Raw genomic sequence first — 24374 nt, forward strand, 5'->3', positions numbered from 1 at the left:
CTGCCCCCCACCCTCCTATTCCTATTTAGGCGTGTAATACGATTTTTTCGGGTAAAAATTTTTTTTAAACTAGCATAATGTAAGGAAGTATGTATATATGAAATAACTTGAAATGTTTATATCGAATACTTAGGTAATTTTTATGCATTTACATGATCATATTTAAATAGTATGATTTTTTTATTTGTAAATTTCGCTTCTTGCATATGGCGTCATAATTTCTGTATTTCAATATTTGGCATGGCCGACATATCGAAATTTCAAACATTCGAAAGTAAAATAAAGAAAGACGAATTGTTCGAAGTCTTTTGTGGTTTTACTTTCGCATGTTCGGAAATTTCCATACACAGGCAATACCAGATATTGATCCTTCCAAGTTTTAATCCCCCCCCCCTTCAACACTTTGTTCCCGTAATCTGGTGCATTCTAGGACGAAAATAGAAAATAATACTGTTTTTAAACTCCCGATTTCCTCCCTCAGGAACCCGCCGAAGCTTTGGTTTACCTGGACGCTCGTTCCCACGACGGTTGCAGCAGTACTCAAGGCAGCACATCGGACGACACGGGGAGTTCAATGTCGACGGTTATCGATCGTTTCTCATCCTCGGATCGTTTCTCGATCAAGTCGACAACCTCGACGGCGTCAACGGCCTCGGAACACCCTCAAAACCCGCACCTCCAGGTTGTCGAAAAGGAAATCACGCCGCCGGCGACGAATCAGCAGCAGAACATAACCGAGGCTCCGGTTGAGATATCGGCAGCGGACAACGTTGACCTGGTTCGTCTTCTCGCGCCGTTCGATCATCTGGAAAGAGAGTTCGGCTCCAATCCTCCGAGTAGCGATTACCTTCTTGCTCGGCTGGCAAACTCGGAGGCTGTTACCTTCGTCGAGTCCCTCGGTGACGGGGGTGACGGCGTCGTCGAGAGGGTGACGGCCGTCGTAGCGCCAAACACCGTCCTCATAGAGGAGACGATCACCCTCCAGCCGCCACTCAGCTTCCAGGATGCGCCGCTCAGCTACGGACACGAGACGAGACCGGGACTCGTTTATACCGATCTCGCTGCCGACTCGACGACACACTTCAGGCCCATCAAGGACGACGCCCTTGTCGTCGAATGCGTCAATGGTAACGTCGATCAGGTCGTCAGGGACGAGGGTCCACCACTTCCGGCACGGAACAACCACGTGAATAGGATCAGCGTTAATCGGGACACCTCCGAGGAACCCGCTCCTGCTCTTCCCCCGAAACCTATGCCCAGAAGGGACGTTAAAGCGAAGAGGAAACGACCACCTCCTCCGCCCCCGCCACCACCGAGACGCGATATTCAACCACCTCCGGAGACCAAGGGGGAATTGGAAGAGGAGTCGCGGACTACCGAGTCCGGCGATGTTGAGAAGAAGGAGGAGGGATCGTCGAGTGAAGGAATTGGGGAGGAGGAGGAAACGCGAGATGTGATGAGGAGGAAGAACGAGAGGAATCTAGAGATTTCTGGTACCAACAAGATCATGGAAATAATCGAGATGAAGAAGGCGAAGGCTATGGCTGATGGTACCAAGTCGAAGGATGACGTCGACTCGGAACTGAGCGAGAAAGTGACCGTGGCCGAGGAGGACGACAAGGGCGACGACGAGGAAACCGAGACACCCGTCGACGGGCGCAAGGAGGATGAAAAGATCACGTATTGGTCCCTCGACGAGGTCGGCAACGAGCTCAGGAACTCCGAGTTCGCTGATACCATCCTCGGGGATGCCGAGGTGTGCAACGATGACGAGGATTCGACCGACGATAGTGACGGCGACAGTTACTACTGGCAGAGTAATTTGGCGACGATAGGCGAGGAGGAGGAAACCAACTCGTTGGAATTCACGAACGCGTAAGTGGACGATGACCAATTTATATCTCACCTATCTTTCACTGTCGTGTGTAATATTTGAGATGGTATTATTTAAAATGTAAATGACATTTTTAATTATACTTTTTAAAGCATTTGCCATTTTTCGTTTCAAGTCTATCCATCGATGCATTTTACCCAGCCCTTGTCTAATTTATACTCGAAGAAAGAAGACGCGGCATTTTTAAATGTAAACCGTCTTTTGAATCCTCAGCAACCGGAACCTCGAGTGCAGCGAAGAGGATTCGACTCATCTGCGGAAAGGCGACGATCAGAGTTCAAGAAAGGTGAATTGCGTCCTGCAGGATCAGCAGCCGAAGACCGATTCCGTGGCGAAAGGTGAGTTAGAGATTTCTTACATTTTTCAAAGTGTTCGAAAGGATTTACAGTCAACCGTTGATTTTTTCAGCGAGTATCGCGAGCTAGATTCGTATATACCTATATAATGTATTTACCCCGAGCAATTTGCACTCCCGTTTCATTTCTTTATATGGCGTGTTCGGTATGCACCTCTCGTACCTTCTCTCGTCAAGGATATGTTCCTGAGTGTTCTGCCCGACATGGACAGTCGACCTCCTCTTCGTTCGATCGATATTGCGATCATTATACGTATATATATATATATATACATATATATATATATATGCGGGTTGCAACTGGGTCGAGATAACGCTTTTGGCATAAACCGATTCTTGTTTCTTTGTTGTTCTTTTTTTTTTCTTTCTCTTAGAAATTCAGGTACCTTATACCTACAATAAATTATGATAATCTGCGGTATGTAGTGGGTGTTGTTTGCAAATCACGTATTATTCATGAATTCGTATTATTATTATTATTATTATTATTATAGTTGCGCGCGTAATTTTAACAGCTTGCTTATGATCTTACGGACAGGATATAATGAACGGTTCCAACAGTCGCCGGTTCTTGAACCAATCTTATTGAATATGTTGACCTTTTTATCCTTGGACCAACAAATCGCTGTGCATTAGTCGTTTTTTTCATCTCCTTTTTTTGTTCCGCTGTTTTCTGTCTTATTGCTTTTGCTCGTTTTCGTTAAAACTTTGCGTATAATGGCTGTACGATGACGCTTTTATACGTTTAACGAAATAATGTATTCAGACACAGCGACGAATGAGAAAGAATTTGAAAGCGTAGGAGCTTTTTTTCGACCTATAAGAAACAATGCAAAAAAAAAAAAAAAAAATAGACAAAACACATCTTCTATGTAATATAATGACCTGAGAATCGCAGGTTTCTTTTATTTTTGTTTCTTATATACACATATATATATATATGTGTGTGTGTATGAAGTCTGTATCCGAGATTCAATCTTGAATAGGTACTGCACGACGAATCAATTTACAATCCGTTAAAGCAAAGTGTAAAAATTGAATCCCACAATTATTGATGATCGAGTGGAGCGAATTTTAGAGTGCATAACAATGTTTTTTTTTGTTTGTTTTTTGTTTTATTTTTTATTTCGCTTCACCTGACTTCATTTACGCTTTGAAGTGTATATTACACCAGTTATTACGACTGCAGCTAGATTGTCCCCTTTATTCTTCTTACCTCTTCTCGGGGTGGTTGACTGTATTTCTTTTATTTCCACCTCATTTCAACCCCGTATAATAATACACATGTGAGAATAAAGTGTCTTTTGTAACTAAGCAGCGATAGAAATGTCTTCTTCGCATACCACGATGTGTATGCCTGTACATACTTAATATGTATACCTGCTATATATTGTTATAACAGGTATAACCACTGTACCATGTAATAACAGCATATACATACATATAACTTATCGTATACGCAACTGTTAATATGCTTTATGCCAAGCAGGTATGTATAGGGTATGTATAACCAGGTACATATATAACAAACTTATTATACGAAGGGCTGTTCACCGTCCGAGAAACAGAGAAAAGATCCTATTGTTCTGTTACTCGAGCTTTGAACCATTGCCTCGCAGGTTGTGATTAATTGATTCGCAAACAGGACTAGTTGACCTTACGTGCTTGTCGCCGAAGACGGAATTCTTTCAGCTGTATGACATTTTCTTTTTTTTTTTTCCTTTTTTTTTATCCATGATTTCATTTTTACCATTTCTCTTTCTCTCTCTCTCTCTCTCTCTCTCTCTCTCTTATTTTTCTCACTCGTTTATCCACGACGAATTCGTCATCATTCCGAAATTATCACGATCTGCTCTGCAGCAAATTGGTTCGCTTGTTTTTTTTCTGTCTCGTTATTATTTTTTAACTGTTTTTAAAAAATTGGTTTTTCGTTTTTTTTTTGTTCAACGAGATTACCGAGCAATTCGCAACGGTTTTCCACAGATCGTTAAGCCTTCCGAATCATCCCCATTTCCATACTGAACACCCGTTATAGGCGTGGGTGGCTTGCTCTCCGGTCTCCAGTTACAATGGTAGCCACAACAAGATGGTGCCGGTCCAGCCAGCCTCCTGCACCGAGGATCTTTCTGTTGCTGACCGCGCTCAAGGTCTCCTAAGACTCGAGTCTCTCTCTCTCTCCTCTATTCGTCCAGTTTATTACCGATCGGTTCACTACCGACCGTCTCGCGCCGATTGACATAATAATATACGCGCGCAGATTTTTCGGACTCGAGTATTTTTTAGATAACGTCTCAAAAACAATACGCCGCGAACAGATTTTCTCCTTTTAGATATTTGCGAGTCGTTGTTGAGTTCGAAAGATTCGTTTTCGAACGGCAGTTCGAAAATTTGAAGTGGCAAATTGAATACGATACTTTACGATTCGATCGGATCTAAAATGAGTTTTGAATTTGGCGCCGCTCCTGAACGTTGATTACTCCGCATACACGGGTGACGTGCGAGTAAGCCCCGCGGTGTTCTAAAAACTTTTTGCCGCTTATCTGAGCGCGTTCAATTTCCCCCCCTCGTAATTGCGGCAAAAACAAGCGCAACTCCGCTAACGAGCCATACGTACCCTGTACGCGATTCATATTACACGTTGTAACGTATATCGAGTGATCGATGATTTTAGCAGTAACGTTTCGACTTTCGATCGAGCTCCTTGAGATGTCAGATTAAAAAGTTAACGCATCGTTTGTAATTATTAAATCGTGAAGATGCGCTGTACGTAATGAATTCGAAAGTTTGGTCAATTCGAAAACAGCGGATTTTTCAGTCGCATAATGCGTAACGTAATATCGTCGTATCGAATGTGCCGCAACTTGTCCTTCTTCTGTATTAATACACTCGGGTTTATAACGAATTTACATAATTTTGAACTAATCGACTGCAGATTTGGCGCGGGATTTTTGTAAAGCGTTAATTAGGGATTGCGGAACACCTTGCGATCCACCTTAGAATATACTTAGCAGCCTGTAATGCTGCAGTTGGCGTTTCAAAGGCAAACCGACCGAGTCTACACGTATATCCTATTCCACGAACTATGCTGAATTGTTAAAGGCACACAACCTTGAAGACACCTTGAACGGTGAGCCAGGCTGCGCGCTTAAAACGCGTGGCGGCGTATTTTACCTCCTCGGTTATTCTACAAGCGGCCTTTGTTCCAAATGTTGGAAATATTTCTACGCCATGTGAAACATATCGTTTAAATTTACGCGCAAGTGTCGTTCGGTATTATTCTTCCTCGATTTCCTCTCTCTCTCTCTCTCTCTCTCTCTTATCTTCCTCTTTGTTTTTGTTTGTCCTCTTCTTTCGCCGAAGCGTTATTATTATTCCACGACAAATAGGATTGAAAGAACGAATCGCGGGTACATGTTACGAGGTACCGGGGAATAAAAGAATTAAAAGAAGAATGAAAAAAAAAAAAATAAATAATACAAATAAATTAAGAATCGCGGATGAGATACGGTCGTATAGCCTGTGACGTAACTCGCCTTTATGCGTACGTCCATGTATACGTAGAACGTACCATACCTATATATATATATATATATACATATACACACATACGTATCACGTATGCGGAACAATTGTGCAGTGCTCTCCTAATTGTTGGCGCTCGCTTTATTTTCAAAATTTCCCCTCGCTCTTCCCCTCCATAATCAACCGTCGTCTCGATTCAATCTCTCGAGGAATTTATGCGAGAATAATATAATGTAGTTTAACGTTACACGTGACTAGCGTTAGGAATTTAACGAGACCCGGGGCATCTTTGTTATTTGCGCAAAGTATCGTACGTCTATGTACGTTATGCGTCTTATGTTCTTAATTGCGATAAATCAAAGCCTCTAGTCCGCTAATAAAATGCTGTGTTACAACTGTTATTAACGGTGATACGCGATATGCAATTGAGCGATTATTGTACATACCTATGTACGTGTAATACACACGTGCAGGCTTGTGGAAGGAATTTGATTTTTTTTTCTCTCTCTCTCTCGTTGTTTTTATAATTGTTCTGTTTTCTTTTCTCACATTTTTTCCTATTATTTATTCACTCCGAGTACTGTTCACGTGTGTTTGATACACGCTCGCAAAAGTTAATCAAAGTCAATGAAAAGTGTCAGCCTGCAGGAAACCGTCTGTTTATTAACTAGACGCAATCCACGATTCGCGATTCGTTCAATTAGGTTTCTTAATATATTTAACATTGCGCTACGTGTAGGATATTGTACACACACACACACACACACACACACACACACACACACATGTTCGATAGCGATGGAAATGAGGAGAAAAAAAATAATCTCGTATACCTTCTGCATTTTATTATTTAATGCAAAAATTATATCTGCTCCCTGTCTTTACGGAAAAATACACATGTCACATTGCTCATATATATATATATATATACACAGGTATACGAAACAACGCAACGCGACCAATATTTGCGCAATAAAAGTATAAACAGAGAAAAAAGGAGGAGACAAATCGGAAAGAATTGCGAGACATTCCGATGCGACAAAAAAAAAAAAAACATTGCAAATATAATATGATGGAAAAAAAACACAAATCGGCCATATTTGCGGAGCGACGATGTAAACGCGTACAACATACATTATCCCTTCGAGTCACAGTGTCAAGTATTATTACCATCTATTTTATAATAATTTTTTGTATACTTAGACAACTTTGAACACATATTTCTTTGCGGTTTTTTCCTATTTCTGATAGTTTGCTAATAGGTTTTCAATATTCGAGAGTGATTGCTGCGATTCAATGTTAATTATTATTGGTAGAAACAAATTGATTTATAATTCATGAATTATAATTCATTTCCGAGAAAGTTATCCCTCTACGAGTACGCATGTTTTACACAAATTGTAAGTTTTTGGGTCCGCTGATTGGAGAGTTTTTTGACCGTATTCGATCGAAATTGAAATTTACGTCCGCCATATTGGACTCGCCATCGAGAATTTGAAAAATCTGATTTCAGATTCGTAATCAACGACCCCAAAAATTACAGAATACTATCTTGTTACAAAATTTGACTCAGCGGAATAATGTGTGACTGAAAGGGTTACACTGGCGTGTAATAAATAAAGCGAAACTTTGGGATACCTTCGTCTCAGCAGATCCGCGGTTTATATGCCTACGTCACGTGTGTGTCATTGAACGATCGGTATCGAAACTCTGTCGCATGTTGATGCCGAATAGCGGTATATAATTCGTTTTTTGCGGTTAATGCTAATTCCTCGCTACAAACAGCTCGCCGCGATTCCCGCTTCACGCACCCAAAATATATTATATATATATATTTTTTTTTATCAATTTCTTTTTTTCTTTCTGTCTTTCTTACCCTTCTTTTTTCCTTGCAGCAGCGATGCGTTATACAACTGGCGATAGTCGTACGAAATGCGAAATCGAGATGCGCGAGCCTCGATCACCGAAAGAAGAAACGTCGTCGCAATTTTCTTACAACACGTATATAAAAAATAAAAACAATAATGTCCCAGCAGGTCAGTTAAAATATTTCGTTCGATTTAACAATTTTTCAACGTATGACTAAGTGAAAAGAAGAGTAAAAATTACGCGTTAAACGTTGAAAATGACAAAAAATTTGTGTCACATTCGTTAACACAAATATAAAGCTAACCTGCTCGAACATTACGTTTAGTTAAATTTTTCGCTTCTTGTTTAGTAAACTCTCGACTTCCGTCATTTTATTTTCATGTTTCACCTTTCCCGCGTACGCTTATTTTTTTCTTATTTAAACAAAATTCGGGCCGTCGTTATCGGTATCGCAGCAATGCTTAGACGAGAGCTTTACACGCACACACATACGCACATGCATACGTAGGTTGTAGGTGGGTATAACGACTCTTTGCCCAGGTGCCGTGATCCCCTGCAACGGCAACAGCAGCGGCAGCAGCATGGAAGCATGGAAGAGCAGAAGAGCGGAGTCAGACGGGGTCACAGTCGATTTGAGACGTGGAATGTGCCGGTTGCCAGAGTTCCACGATCGCGGACCGACACGAAATGATCGCGTTTTGTACGCCCCCTCCTCTCGTTGTTTCATTTCATTCTATTTTCATTTTTATTTCTATTTTATGTTCGTTTTTTTTTTTTTTATTGTTTTTTTTTTCGTTTTTCCCATAGAAATCCGTTCGATCCGTCGATTAAATCCCGGGGGGAGGGGGATACGCGAACTCTTGGCAATTGATTATTTCACTGTGTCTCTAACATCTTGGAAGAATTATTTTTCCTTCGCGGAGAGGTAGAGGAAAAAAGAAAGAAAGAGAGATAGAGAGATAGATAGATAGAGAGAGAGAATTTTAGGAAGAATTGATTTTTAATTATACCGTTTAGAATTTTATACGATGAGACGAGGAGATACGTACAATACAATATTACACTTGCGGTAGATAAATATCGTATCGTTACCATGTTTTTTCACCTCAAGTACAAATACCGGAGGATACGATATGACGAGCATCGCGGGTGTTTGCGTTTTATTTTTTACGGTCGGAGAGGAAAAATTTCAAATGTAAAAATAATCGGCAATCGTACGTAGATCGGCGCACGACGTATCTGGACGTACGTTATACGTAATAACAATTGTTATAGATGTTTTTGCCGAAGGAGGATACGAACAAGTAAAACGCGTTTAAGGCGCATATTTTCAACCGTGGGTTTAAAAGGCTGGTGTAACAATCGTAAGGCGATATACGTAAAGACGCGATTGTGATAAAAAAGAAAGTATCGTCATCGACGTCTTTTCGAAATTCCGTAAATTTCACACCACGTAAGTTCAAATAAAAATCGAACAATCGTAATACGTCGATTCATCTCCACCTTGATTGATTATAATTGCGGTATATATATTTTTTTTTATACAAAAAACATTTTTCGTTTCCTTCGTTTTAATCGAATTTTTGGAAAAGTCGCGGCGAAGCTTGGGTTCGTACCGAAATCGTCGGGAGTTACAGCGGACGAATTATATCGGAAACGTCCGATTGTAAAGGTGGTCGAGGATTGGCTGCAGGGCGGTAACCGAATGCTCTCCTCGAGTCTCCGGGATGTTTGTAGCCGCATCGACAGTTCGCCTCAGACACTCGACTCAAAACGTCGTTTGAAAAGTTAAAAGGCCTCTCTCTATCTCTTTTCTCGTACGCGTGGATCGTTCGCCGTATAAATTCTTTCGCCTCGTTCTCCGATCCGTTCTGCAACTGTAATACACCTATACCGTTTCAAAGTGCGTTTATCGGTAACACGTGATTGGATTTTCATCCCGGAGAAAAAAAAAAAAAAAAAATGAAATAGAAAAAAAAAATCATCGTCGATCCGCAGATTCGAGGAGAGAAACGATCCGATTCCAGCCTTTTTGCTTTTGGAAGGTAATCGAGATGTGTTGATTGTTGCTTTTTTTTTTTTTTTTTAATTAAAATTTTACCAATTGTTTTTTTTTTTGCTCTTGTTTGCTTCTTTTCTTCCTCTGCTTCTTATTTTTTGTCACTCTCGCTTACGCGAGTTCCGAGGCTCAAGGATTTTGGCTCCTGTCTTCCTATCCGTGTCACGGCTTTTAAGGATCGGTATGCAACGCGAGGCGAAGGTCGAATTAGAGGCTTATTTTATGAGCGTAGTCGCGAAAGGCTTAATTTATATGATTGAATATCAAATCCGCCTTGCGATATTAATATTTATATATGTATCGTATTACGAGTGTGTGATATTTCGCAGTTTGATAAATAACAGATGTAATTATTCTCTGAAACGTGCATGCGGTTGATGAGAATCGTTTCTATAAATAATCGATTAGCAACGAAAGAAGAAGAAGGCGATCTGGGAGCAGGATCAGGAGACGGAATTATAATCGCGCGATTATATTTGATCCTGCACGGTTGTGGATTATAAATTCGTCGAACATTCAAAGCGTGGGAAAGTCCGAGGAAGAAATTTAAAAATATTATACAGACGGTTCCTGATTCCCAATTCGTCGGGAATCGCAGCTGCCGCTGTCAAAAGAAGCAAACGCCGAAACGCACCGGCGATGGATAAAGGAAAAGACCATTCGAACGACCCTCTTATCTGTTCACTAATCGTCCGTAGCGAGACTAATTATACGTTCGACTAATTAACGTTAGGTATAAGAGTGCGATTTCGTTGTTTGCGTAAACTATCTTGTTCCAAAATTAACCACAATCCAAGAACAAGGCGACCATGCCGAGGAATTCCACCGATTTCGAGGCACGTCCGGTCCGGTTCTCATTTTCCAAGAATCGCTGCATCCTTTCCGCAAACGGTTCGCGATCATTTCGGAGCGTCAGCTTTTTATCGCCGAATTCAGCGTCGCGCGAGTTATCGCTTCGCGAAATCGCGTCGATGTTGAAAAGAAAGAAAAAAAGAAGACTAATTTAATATCGTTACAATCCTCACTTTCACTCGCTCGCGTGTGTTTAAACATTTCGCGAGTGGTTATGTTCGCGTTCGCGGATTACGCTTATCCGCCAAGGTTGCAGTGGCAAAAAAGTCGCCGGCCTGCAACGTTACCGAAGAGCAATAAACCCCGCAGCTGCTCTTGCCGATCAATGAGCGGAAAAAAGTCTGCAAGTAGTATCGCATTTCGCTTCTGCACTACACGGTGCATCGGGACAGGAAAGCGCAGCAGCGGCAACAGCAGCTGCCGCATGCCGCATGCCGCATTGCGGAGGGGATATCGGACTCGCACCTGCAGTCTGAAACCATCCTTGACTCCAAGTCCCTTCGGCGAGAGGGTGACAAATGGACCAGGGAAATGGGGAGGAAGGAAGAGCTGGAAATTTAGCGCCCACACTCGACCCTACCAAGGTTCGTATGAACCTACTTTGAAGGAAACTGAACCTAGAAATCCTACGTTGACCTTCTGAGTCACAAGAATTTAAGGACAAGCCATACGTCGAACTTCCAACTCTGAAAAATTAAAGTACCAAAGCCAGCTTTGACGCTCTTGGTGGACGATTGAAACCATTTTCACGCTATTCGATCTACAGTTCCTCCGTTGGATCTGTAACTCCTCGTATATGGATATATTGTTACAGCGACATTCGAGCGTTGACAATGAATAATCCTAGGGCTATTTAGACGTAGTTTTGACGAGTTTCGATAACATTTGAAAACTAAGGATCTCATTTGAAATGTATCCATTCAGCGTTCTCACGAATACAAAAACCCTTTTAACTGATTGGGTGTATAGAAAATACGATTAAACGCGTATGTAAACCAATTCCTATTTATTGGGGTTCTAATCCGATTTCATACGCTTTGATTGTATTTTTTGTTTTTTTACCACAAGGAATCGGAATCGATGGACCTTTATCAGCGGGTTAGGATTTTGAGCGTTAAGGGAGGGTTTCAAAGCAAGCAGATTTAACCCAACATCCGGAGGGTTAAAGGAGGTTCCAAACATACCCTACTTCGATCCTAAACTCGGTAAATCGGTAAATTTCGAACATCTTTATCGTCATTGACATTATCCGATATCGCATTGAAATAGAACCTACTTTACTATCTTCAAGCCCTACGTAGCAGCTCTTTTAAAGTAGGCGTTAAACATCGACTCGGGAATGAGAAGAGCTCGAAAACCTTACCGATTACCGTAGTAGACTATGAATCGACAAAGTCGTCTGAAATTTCGTGCGGCCAAACACGTTACGGGATGAGGTAACAGATTATACGTTAACGTGACGCGGGACCAGTTGGAACCTTTTGAGAGAACCAGTTTACATTGAAGATCCAGCATCGCGATGAGCTAGTCTATGTTCGCTGATTAATCGCCGTTTCTCTCCGCGACCGCAATGGTCAATCTCGAATATTACAGGCGTCTCCGAGTCCCGGCGACGACGCTATGCGGGTACGTACCTACCATCACGAATCACTCGCTGCATCATCGTCAAATGAACTTGCACACTCGGTTATACCGAGTTAATATCACACACGGAATGCACAATTGGTCCATTCATCGGCTCGTTGCTCACGCCGCTTCGCCGCACACGCACGTGCGTCTTTAACCGACACGCTCTTGCCCTCCTATCCACCTACACCAAAGTGCAATACCATTTATCGCCGCCCTCCGTCTAGGCGCCAACTACCATAGACGACCGTCCCGATACGGACTACGTGCTGACCCGGAGATGACCGGCGAGGAAAGAGTAGACTAAAAATCCACGCGCGGGTCAGTCTTACACTCTACCCGAGTCCAAATTCAACGATCTAAATCCTAACCCGCTGATAAAGGTCCATCGATTTTGATTGATTATGGGTCCAACGGAGGATCTGTAGATCGAATAGCGTGAAAGTGGTTTCGATCGTCTGCCGATAGCGTCAAAGTACGATTTGGTACTTTAATTTTTAGGAATTGGAAGTTCGACGTAGGATTTCTAGGTTCAATTTCCTTCAAAGTAGGTTTACACGAACTTTGACTAGGTCAAATGTAGGCGCTAAATCTCGACTCGGTCAAGGAAAATCGACGCCGTAGTCCTTGTGAGAATTGTGCATCCACGGAAACGGGACGATGATCATCCTGCATTGAAAAATCCATATCATCCGTCACTGTGCCGTACGTCAAATGTTAGTGTATCCTTTGATTTTACTTTCACATGTTCCGTACCGTCAGGGAACATCGCGATTCCCGTTCCTACAAATAAAGCCTCTAATCCAGTTTCGGGTGGGTCGTATTCGGTGCTTTCGTCCCTCAGCCTTTCGTTCGATTCTGATTCTGGCTTCAGGATGCACGCACAGTCTACTCGTGCCGATCTCCCACAGGAGTGAGAAGCAAGCTGTTCGTTTGTTGCCCTCCACCGTTTCGGTGGTAACCTTTCATTTTCTGTAATTATTGTATTTATCTTTCCCATTCACTTAGCTACGTTTTCACTCTGTCCTCCTATCCCCGAGCGGTTTTGGGATCGTCTACATACACGCACAGTTGTCCCGTGAATCTCGTTCCCTTAAAAACATCCGCACACTATCGCGATTTTCGTCGTGGGTATAAGTGTCTTCAAAATTGTTCCGCTAAATGGGTTAAGAAAATATTTATTCTACCCTCCGAGTCCCACCTTTGTATTCTCCTCGGGTCCTAATTCCCTTTTCCAAGGATCGTTCCAACTGTGGGAACATTTTTTCAGAGTCTATAATAATTTTTAAACAGACAATTCGCCGGTCACGCTGTAGTTTTAATTGATTTTCTATTGCCATTGCCCGACAGTTTGACGATCTATTCAATGATCCAGGTGTTGAAATCCCACGAGATTACTGCTCGGCAGCTGATGCATGTACGTATAGTTAAGTACCCATTGTATCCAACTCGTCGGCGATACAAGAACGACTTAATTTTCGCAACTCCGACGTTAATTCATCCTCACGTTACTCAACGTGATTATCGAAGCAAAAATTTTGCCCCGCAATAGATTGCACGGTTAAAAATACTCGATATTAAAGTACACGTAACTATGATCAGCGAATCCATGCGCCTGATGGGATCACCGGTTACAAGAAGATGAAGAAGGAGAAGAAGTACACTTTAGTGATGCAAAGTAAGAAAATGGGGCACTGTACCAAGAAGCAAAGTTTCACTTCCATATCCACCCGCGTGCCAATTTCGTTACAATGTCAGTAGGTGTGCGTATAACTGCTTACCAATATCATGCCGGTGGTAACGCGACGTGCTATTATTAGAAATGAATCCAGTCAATTTCGAGAGGCCCGTATTTATACCGTATACCGGCACGCACACACCACCAACCATAATTCTGGTACAAGATTATGCGAGTATTCCGTAGCCCGATGTTACACCCACCCACTCGTCCATCCATTCATACACAGAGACACACACGCGGTATGCCGTTGGGGTTGTGTAGGTATCCCGAATGCACGTACGAGAGAGGTGAGGGGCAGGTATATCGACCTCGGAAGAAACTCGCGTGTGTGCCTGCATTTAAAACTCGTGCCCCTCACCCACACGCCCATCCTTTCGCTCTTCGCTACCTGAACGATGTGTATAATTAAGATGGTTCAAGACGATACAGACCGTCTATGCATCCGCACACAACCGCACGCTTTTACAATCTTTCAGGTATATAAGGATATGTATGCAAGTTATTCGGCGATTTCCGGATGTAAATATACCCTCGACTCCGCTTCCATCATCCACCGGTGGTCACCCGTTCCATTTAGCCAGTTCACCATCGGTGTAACGCAAACTCGATGACTTCTGCACCATTTAGCGCGTTGCAAGTGAAAATTATATTGTGCCTCTACCATCATCAGGGCTGATTGAAATCGAAATCGGTGACACTCGATGAACATGCGTTAAAAGGTCTTACGACTAATGGAAGAAAGAAAGAGAGAGAGAGAGAGTGCAATGCCAGCGGGCAATCAATCGCGGAGAATCCACGAGTGGGGATGTTGGAGAACAAGAGCAAAGGTGCAGTAACGGAAGAAGCGCATAAGAAGACGAAGCCGAGGAGGAGGCAGTCCGGCAGACCCCGCGAAGTAAAGCGAGCCAAAGAAGCGAAGAAGTATTAAGTTGGTCCAGCGAGACCAGCATCCTCTCGGCCCGAGGTGATGACCTGCTCAAGGCCATCCGCTCTCCTCTCCTCTCGCCCCTGCAGCCTCCCGGGTCCAAGCTGCAGCTTCCTCCTTCTCCCACTCTCTCTCTCTTTCTCCCGCGTTACCCAGGCCTTCTTATATATTTCCGTTGCTCCGTTTTCTCCCCGCTTCTTCGTCTTCTTGTTGTTGTTGTTATCATCATCGTTGTTATCATCATTATTATTATTGTTGTTTTTATAATTATTATTATTCCTCCTCTTCTTCTTCTTCTTCTTATTTCGTGAGCGTGCACGCCGCCTGTTTATCCCTGGGCATATCCCTATACTAAGGGCACAGCGAGGTGTATGCGTGTCCTACGCCTCCCACCTTAACTCGACTTTTACTCACTTACTATCCGCCCGGTCCCTTCCTCGGACGCTGAGCTGCATCGCATCGCCCGTCTTCTTGCCGACCAACTAACTCCGACTCACCGCGGTGCATCGGGCTCTCGTAAATATAGCTTTCTCGCACTTGGTTCTGCCCGCTCTCCGTAGTCTCTATGCTGCACCCTATCGCTAAGGGACACCGAAGTCACTGCCTGCCTTGCGGTGTAAACCGTCGCGAGTTTGTAATACCTACGCACTTCCATCCTTCACTCGTTTATCACATTTTTCATTTTTCAATTTAATAGAACATTTCCTCGCGTGTAATAAACGTGAATTATTTTTTAGTAAATTACAGCAGAGAAGCAGCTGCGCGTATTATTAAAAACAAAATCTAAACTTGTATGCACGTGTGATGAAATTTGTGCACCCAATACAACAGTGAGGAATTGCAAATCTCGTACGATCTATATTTCGATGCGCAATGTTTAAACTTGCGCGTATTTATCTGCAATATGGAATAGAGTAGGTATATAATTAATATTGTTTTACGGAATATCTGAACGTTATACCGATTCTACCGCATGCGTCATGTGTTTCAAATCGCAGAATCCTCACCGAACGATCGACGATCTCTTTTACACGTACATGTATTGTTAATTACACGGTGGCGATAATAATACGTGCGACACGGACGTGCCGCAAGGGCGTTGCGTTAATTAACGGTATAGTGCGAATAATCATTATTTTACGTAGAATACATTCGATATACGTGCATAGTTGTTGAGTTATACAGATTAAAATCGATATTTATATTGTAATTAGCCGCGGAGAATAAGGGTAAGCATACGGATGTACACGCTTACGTATTTAATTGATACAATACACACGTTTCGAATTAAGTATAAACATGTGTATAAATTTTATACATCGTTCGCTCACGCTCTCTTCTTTCGTTCTAATTTTTTCTTTTTTTCTTCCTCCTTTTCTCGTTACTTTAATTCCCGCGTGTGTTTCTTGTGACCCGGTTTACCCCGGGTTCGTCGGGCGGACGTATATTATGCCAATTTGCGAAAAGTTGAGAGGTAGATGAAAGAAAAAAAATATATATATATAAAACTTCTTTCGTTAGCTATATTCTCTTCTTTTTTTATCTTCTGGACTTTAATATTCTCTTGCTTATATTTTATCGTCTTGCCAATTAAAAATAACCCTTCGACCCTCGAGTTACAAGATTATAATTACAACGCTTTGGAGAATCACTTCCGTCTCTCTTTCGTTTTTCGCGACCGTTTGTATTTTCAGAATCATGCGAATTAGGCTGTTGAACCGTGTTAAAAGTTGTAGCGTACACTCAGAGTACACGTGTATATGTATATATGTATACATACAATTGTGCTTACGTAGTCATTTCGTCGAATAATTTTTTCTTCATCGTACGAACATAATTAATACACTGGCGACTAATTCTTGTTGTTTAATAATCGCAATTAGAGGAGAGGGTAAGAATAAAAAATAAAAGTATACCAAGTCGACGAGTATAAAGTATAATTTTTTATTATCTTATTTTTATCCACTACTCGTTTGTTTGTTTGTTTTTTTTTTCTTTCTACCTCTCACATTCAACTTTCCGTATACCATACGTGCAACAATATCCTCGGGAATCGCGCATTTGTTGCGGTACATAACCACCTACTGTAATAAATATCTGGTGTTTAATAAGCAAGGGTTAACTAGTGTCAAACCGAGTAGCGCGCAGCTGTGTCCACTCGACCAACTATTACGCACCCACACACACACACACACACACGCACACATGAGACGAATACATACAAGCGTATAAATGCCGGCTTATTTATTTACGAACTTGCGCAAGTTCGTCGTTTACACTCTCATCTCGTTATCGACGTTCCGGCACGCGCACTCACGGTATACGTACACCATAATATGCCAGCGTATAACCACATAAGGACGCGCGTATTGTTTCTCTGTTAATTGAATAGTCGTCATAGGTCGTAGCATGATTATCAACTACCGCGAAAATAATTTCTCGTCGATGTCGGATTGACAGGTACATTATAGAAACAGGCCGTGAATACGCACGTATAATATACCTGTACTTGTTCAGAAACTGTGACGAGGTGCGTACAGCAACTAACGAAAACACTTTGTTCCAGATGAAGACGAAGTTGACTGTCTGAGGCGAGACGCGATAAGTCCCAATACGGGCGAGGTGCGGGAGAAGGAGTTTTCGAAATCGGGTAAAGGTGAGTCAAGCGTTTTTATTTTCGTTAGGTTAACGTTGTCTTTCAAATTTCTCGATGCGATAAGAAATCTCGTCTCTTCCGACCTTTCGCAATAATAACCGCGACTCGTTCCCGACGCCTACGCGTGTTATATATTTGTATCATGTGCGTTGTTCACTACCACAAGACTGTGTGCAGCGTGCACTTCGCTCAAGTAAGTAATTCGACATCCGTACCACGTATTACAACGTCCTTACATACATCTCTTACAGGCATGTGCGTTGGGTATAATAGAGTGCGAATTCACGTGGAGACACACAATGTTTCCGCATTCTCACGGCTCGGTGTATACATATATATATATTTTTTTATGTATTTATGTATGTACGTAGGTGTTTGTAACAACGCCGATCCTCGCCCGATGTTATGACTCCTGCTCCTAAGAATATATAACGCCTCTACACGGGTAGATTCCTATCTCACCTGATTTTCTTGCATCCGTGCGTCGTGATTAACGTATTCGTATTACGGTCTTTTTTTTCATCCCAAAGAGTGCGATTCGGTGATATTTGTGCAAAACTGATTTGACGTCAGGAATTCACAAGCCTTATCACAGTTCATTTATTAATCCGGACTTCAGATTCGTGATCAGCGATCCGAAAAATCTCCGGGTAACAAAATTCAGCCCAACTTTGACGATCTCTTTCGGGAGTATGGAAAAAGTAATGGGATGTTTTTTCACAGAGTTTATTTAACGCATATTGAAGTGTGAAAAAAAAAAAACATATTTTTATTACAATATTTGATACGAAATGGCGGTGACGTAGCCAATCTTTGAAATCGACCTTTTTTTAAAACTCCTTCACGGGAGGACGGATTTCCCGAAAAGTATAAGACCTGGAATAATAAAGAACCAACCAAATTTTATAATCTATATTCTGTTGCCTATGAAATCACGTGGGAGTTTTTGTTGTTTTTTTTTTTTTTTCTCAAATTTTGTAGAAATGGTGCAGTTTTGAAAAAATGAATCGATGTTTGACCAAAAAATAAGCAGCAAGTCGTTGATAAAAACAAAAAAAGTTTCAACGAAGAATGTAATTGTGAACCTTTGGAAGAAAAAAAAAATAAATGAAAAAACAAAAAGTCGCTACAAGACCAACCGGACATTGTTTTTATGATCCTAAAATACTGTCGACACAAACGAATTTTCTGTTACCCCTTAAAACTTGCTTGTTACGTCCCGGCGTTGTTCTTCCTAAGTATGTCGAGTAGCCGTTTTTCGGTCAAAGTCACGAAGCGATTCGCAACGCGTCGTTCGGTGTTCGCATTCGTCCACACGAACACGTACACGGTGTATCCATCCGTTGTGTAAAACGCGTATTAACATTACCCACCTGCTAGAGATAGCGGCATGGCATATAATGGATACGTTACAGCGAGGAAGGCTTGGTCAGACTTCCGTTTGGAGTTTAGTTCGCTTTCCGGATGAGGATCGAGTCGTTTCGTCAGCTGTTTCGACCCCGCTTGTAAACGTTGCTTCAGTTTCACGGAGATGCCTTATATTATCGTAGGTGAGTGTGCGGTGTCCGAGTTATCCAAGAAAATTACTTATCGATCCCGCGGGCCGCTTCGGAAAGACCGCAGCTGTGTCGACGATTATATAGGTCTTCGTTGTTGTTAACTTCCACAATTTTTTAAACCACTACACGGCGTAAAGTGTTCGATGTTGTCGCAGTATTAGGCGCGATATCTCTGACATCTAATACTCGAAGCCGTCGGTCGTAACGCGAACGGAAAGTTGGAAAGCATCCCGACTAAGGATGGACTCGTCGTCCATTCCCATTCTTACTCCTTATGGATCCAAGTCGTCCGTCTCCAACATTTTTTCCCCCCTTTCATATTTATTTCGTTATCAAATTTCCAGCGTTTTCAGCTCAGGTGTAACCGCATCTTGCTGCAGGATATAATCAAAGCTCTGACGCTTCTCGGTGCGAGTAATGACCGTTTCTGAATCACCTCGGAGTCACAAACGTGAATCGCTTCATCGTGCCAGCATATGTGAGATTTCTTTTTCCTTGTCGTTTCGTCGTTTCGATTATTCATATTTTCACTGATCGTGAAGAACTCGGGGCAAAAGCGTTACGTGCGATGTAACCAAGAGAGAGAGAGAGAGAGAGGGACGGCGAATATCGTCTTCCGCGATACGTGAAAATTTCGAATTCCGCAGCTGTTCCTTCTCCAGGATTATTATTAAGGCTTCGCGACACGTTGAAAACGGGGGGTTCGTTACATTACGCGAGGCCTTCTTTGGGCCTGACGCAACCCATCGTGAATCAGAACACACAGCCGGTTGACACATGCACGATTTCGTAACACGAAAACCGGCGACTACGGGCAAGACTCTACCTTAGTACTGCAGGTATTACACATTTACGTCCATACATTGTAACCCATGCGTGTGGGTATACCTACCAATGCGAATAGAGCACTGCCCATTCGTTTGGAATAATCGAGCGAAGATCGCGAAGCGAAGGAGGAGTCGGACCCGTTTTCAGCCTTAATTAATACATCCACATCGTCTGTGGATACGTTTACGGAGGTATAACGTTTATGGGATGCAGGGATAGAACACAGGCAATGGTCCTTGGACTCGTGGGTGGATAACGCATACGGCATACGGCGAGGATTAAACCTTACGTGTGTTACGTAGGTGAAATTAAGAAGACGTATATTGAAGTTTCTTTTTCGGAGATTTAAATTTTGTATACGTATACTGTTGAAAAATGTTTTTTTTTTTTTCCCTGCACGCCTAGGAGCAATTAAATATTGTCGTCTCGTATACATTCACTTTATATGCGGTTACGTAGGTATTATACGGTATAAGAGTATAATGCACGAAAGATCTCCGCATAGACGCCCCGAGGTGTAATAAAAATCCTCGATAGTCTGGCGCAAGATATTTACGAAATATTGAAACCTCTGTCTTCCCTCTTCATCCTCAGCAGCGTGTATACCTCGATCTTGGGTAAAACCGTATTGGGTTACCGTAATGCCATACACCGTGTAATTTAGACTTTTCTGACGATTGATACACTGCAGTGTTACAGGCGAGGAGTCCAAAGGTGGGCGCGAGAGTAGAAATTTAGCGCCTACTTTAAACTGGCTCCCAACGAAGGCGCGAAGATGGCCAAGTAGGTTCTATTTCAACGCAATATCAGACCGAGCTTAGGATCAAAGTAGGACTATGTTTGGAACCTCCTTTAACCTATGTACGAGGAGTTGCAGATCCAACGGAGGAACTGTAGATCGAATAGCGTAAAAATGGTTTCAATCGTCTACCGAGAACGTCAAAGCAGGCTTTGGGTACTTTAATTTTTAGGAGTCGGAAGTTCGATGTAAGATTTGTCCTTAAATCATTAGAACTTAGAAGGTCAACTTAGGATTTCTAGGTTCAGTTTCCTTCAAAGTAGGTTTACACGAACTTTGATGAGGTCAGACGTGGTCGCCAAATGTCGTCGAAGGCGGATGTTGGATCTCGCACTTTTCGTCCAGTTTCATCCAGGAGGCATGCATATCCGATCCTGCACCATGTGACGCGGCTCGAGTAGCATCCTGTGCCATGTGGCGTCGCGTTTTAAGCGACTCGTTCATACGTTTAAGTGTATACACATTTTCGCGTCGACTAACCGAGGCTCGTGTTCTGAGCTCATATCCCTTCTTTCCACCAGGGCTTCCCCTGCCGCCACTTATGTGCATCGGAACTGGAGCCACCGACTCGCGTCCTCTTGGACTGCCGGTTAGTATCGCCGGAGTCTCTCGCCGAAGCGAGTCGTTCAGCTTCGTTCCTCGTTACTGGCTATGTAAAAAAAATTAACAACGACGAGACAAGCGAGTGATTATGCGTAGGTTAAATTTAAAAATGAACCAAGAAGTAGCCTGTTTTTATTTTCACCTCTTGGCCTGACATCATCGTCAGTCATCGTCTCGTTCATTCCCATCGACGATTCATGACCTGTCTATAATCATAAATACCCGATGAATGCAAGTGAATACGGATGAGTCAAATGCAGCGTTAATTTGGATCCCGTCGACGCGTCTTCGAGTTTGAATTGCCGTTGGCACCGTTCAGGTAAAAGAAAAAAAATAATTATAAAGATTTTTACTTGTTATTTCACTCGGTCCGAAGTCTCGTACACAACTGCAGACTGCGGCTGCATGCTTATAATTATTTTCGGAAGACAATCGGTGTTCGAAATGTATGGTAAATGGCTTGCGTTATTATCGCCATGTCGATCGGAGCAAACGAGACTCTACGCCTGATAAGCTCTTCACTTCCACTTAATCTATCGGCGTACGAGGCGTGTAGTAACAAAGACGACCGCTTTTTGTCTCTTTGTGCTTATTTCGAGGTGCGCGTATTCTTGTACGATGTATAAACGAAGGTTTTCAAACAAGGACGTCGTCGAACGGTGAATCATTTAACCCGACTACTCGATATTTTTCCACTCTCACAGTTCCCGCAAATATCTATTACGTACCTACACACCCTGTAATAATCATTACCCATGTCTATCGTTCGCCGATGTATTCCACTTACGAATGTGACAGCTTATTAATAGCCGTGATCAAGTTAGTCATCGTCGTTATAGCTTCTCACTTTCCTCAAATCAGCAATCCGGGAAAGATGAATTACGGATCGCAGAACTGTGCTTGGGAATCCTCGACGATCTCAACAATCGTCAAGAATCGTGATTATTCCGTCTTACGATTGTTTACCGCACGAATCATTCGTCGCTTTCGAGATAATTTCTCTCTCTTCTTCTCACTATTTACACCAATCCCATACCCGGCGTGTGAATTGACCTGAAAAGAATTCCGGCGAAAGGCAGCAATTACTTGTACTTATTGGCCATCGTGACATGCAAGACAGGGAGTACACATCGAGTGCGTTACAGACGTGACACGCGTCACCGTTCCATATCGTATAATGATACACATGCAAATAAATATAGAATATTATCAGCTTATAAGCGCACTAGAATGTTGAAATCCTTGAGCTCTAGCTGTGGGCTGGGTGCAACGGTGAGGCCAGGGTACGTAGTTCGAATTGGCTTTTGGCCGATGAGGCGATATTTAAATTAGGGCTGAAACAATCGGAGGCGTTACGGACGATCGCCCCTTCCTCCTCTTATTTACACATACCTCGCTATAAGCGTTCAATGAAATTTCTGTTATTGATTTGCTCTCCCCCCGCCCCCCTCAACACACATCGCTAATTGAACGATTAGTTTGTAATTTTATGCGTCGCCGTATGCCTGCAGTAATATCGCGGAGAAGCGGACGTGAAAAATTGAGGAGGCGAATAATTTGCATGATTATATTGATTATGAAATGTACCAAATTTCTCTCGCTGATATATTATTATACATATATACATATATGTGTACGTGTGGGTACGTATACGCATTGTACGGATTGCAATAACATGCATATACGTATGTGTGTATAGATTACGCTACGTAAAGCTGGTAAATATACATATATATATATATTTAAATGCATTATTGTATCCGCACGAGCCGCACGCGCGAATTTTTATCGTTCAACTTAGACGCACATACGAAGTTATATGTATATTATATACATAGACCTCTACGTTAGTTTTATCAATCACTGTATGTACCGGTGAATTATACTTTGCATGCTGCATCACGTCTGGACGGTTTGATAGTCGCGGTTGAGAAAACTCCGATCGTGAAACACATGTAATACACAATGCGGTTGAATTTATCCGCAGTTTGCGGCTTTGAGATCCATTCACAGGTTGTCGGCGATATCTGTGACGAATAACACTGGTCGGAAAAAATTCACTTTTCGCGCGTAACGTGACAACTGATTGTGTTAGGAACAGGGCTTACAATTAGTACGATAGAATTGATGTTAGAATATTTTAGGTACTAATAGTTTTCATTGTGATATGATTTTTTTTAGCTTTTTCAAAAATACAGTTCTTATTAACAAAAATTAGGTTATTTACAGTGTTACAGTACACTGGTCAACGAAATATTTTTTAACACGGAAGGTGACTACTGATCTTCGAACACGTATAATCTAACATCGTTATAAAACCATATTTATTTTATTCGATCAGGTCTAGTTTTTGTGTTACGGCTAGCGTACCAGTAAAATTTAACGTTTATCGTTTTGACTAAACTATTTTTATTCCAGGATGTTTTGTCATTTATTGTAACTAACAAACTGTCATTTATTGTAAGTAACAAAACACCCTGAATAAAAAGAGGTAAGTCAAAACGATAAACATTGAATTTTACTGGTACAGTAGCTGTGACACAAAAACCGGACCTGATCGAATAAATATAAATACGATTCTATAACGAGGGTACCGAGATTGTAGTTATCTAAAAATTATTCAGCGCCTTTCTTGTAACAAAATTTTGCTGACCGGTACAATTGATCCTTTGGGTAACCGTATGAGCGCGTGTGCGTATAGATATGTATATTACGATGTTTGCACAACGGAGAGAATAGGTATAATTAACTCGGTGTCGTAATTGTTGTACGTATATCTAAAGACGATCCGCGTACGGTGTTGAGTAAGAATTTGGCGAACGAAAAAATTCCTTCCGCGTTGATATTGCCGCGGGCGTGAAATTGAATTGGAAACTAGGTGCTACGGTTTACCGTGCGGAATACTTATTATCCGCAATGACCTTTACGCATAGCTGGAAGAAAGCATGCAGCAAACACCGTTCGAATGGTCTGCTGCTGCTTGTGTGTGCAGGCGTGGGTTAATTTCCAGTATATACACAGAAGGTCAAAGTGCCAAGACTGTAATACATGGCTCCACATTGTACATACGTTATGTGTATACATAC

At 42.1% G+C, this 24374-nt stretch overlaps 1 protein-coding gene across 1 annotated transcript in view; it reads left to right on the forward strand.

Annotated features, from left to right (window-relative positions):
* Window positions 1-24374, forward strand: part of LOC124309267 (serine-rich adhesin for platelets-like) — a 40709-nt gene that overhangs the window by 9112 nt on the left and 7223 nt on the right. Inside the window, exons 4-6 of the mRNA XM_046772732.1 lie at window positions 482-1875; window positions 2108-2232; window positions 17410-17499. Of these exons, the coding sequence (XP_046628688.1) occupies window positions 482-1875; window positions 2108-2232; window positions 17410-17499 (1609 nt within the window). The remainder of the gene's footprint in view (window positions 1-481; window positions 1876-2107; window positions 2233-17409; window positions 17500-24374) is intronic.

Source organism: Neodiprion virginianus, chromosome 7 (assembly GCF_021901495.1).
Source record: "Neodiprion virginianus isolate iyNeoVirg1 chromosome 7, iyNeoVirg1.1, whole genome shotgun sequence".
NCBI lineage: Eukaryota > Metazoa > Arthropoda > Insecta > Hymenoptera > Diprionidae > Neodiprion > Neodiprion virginianus.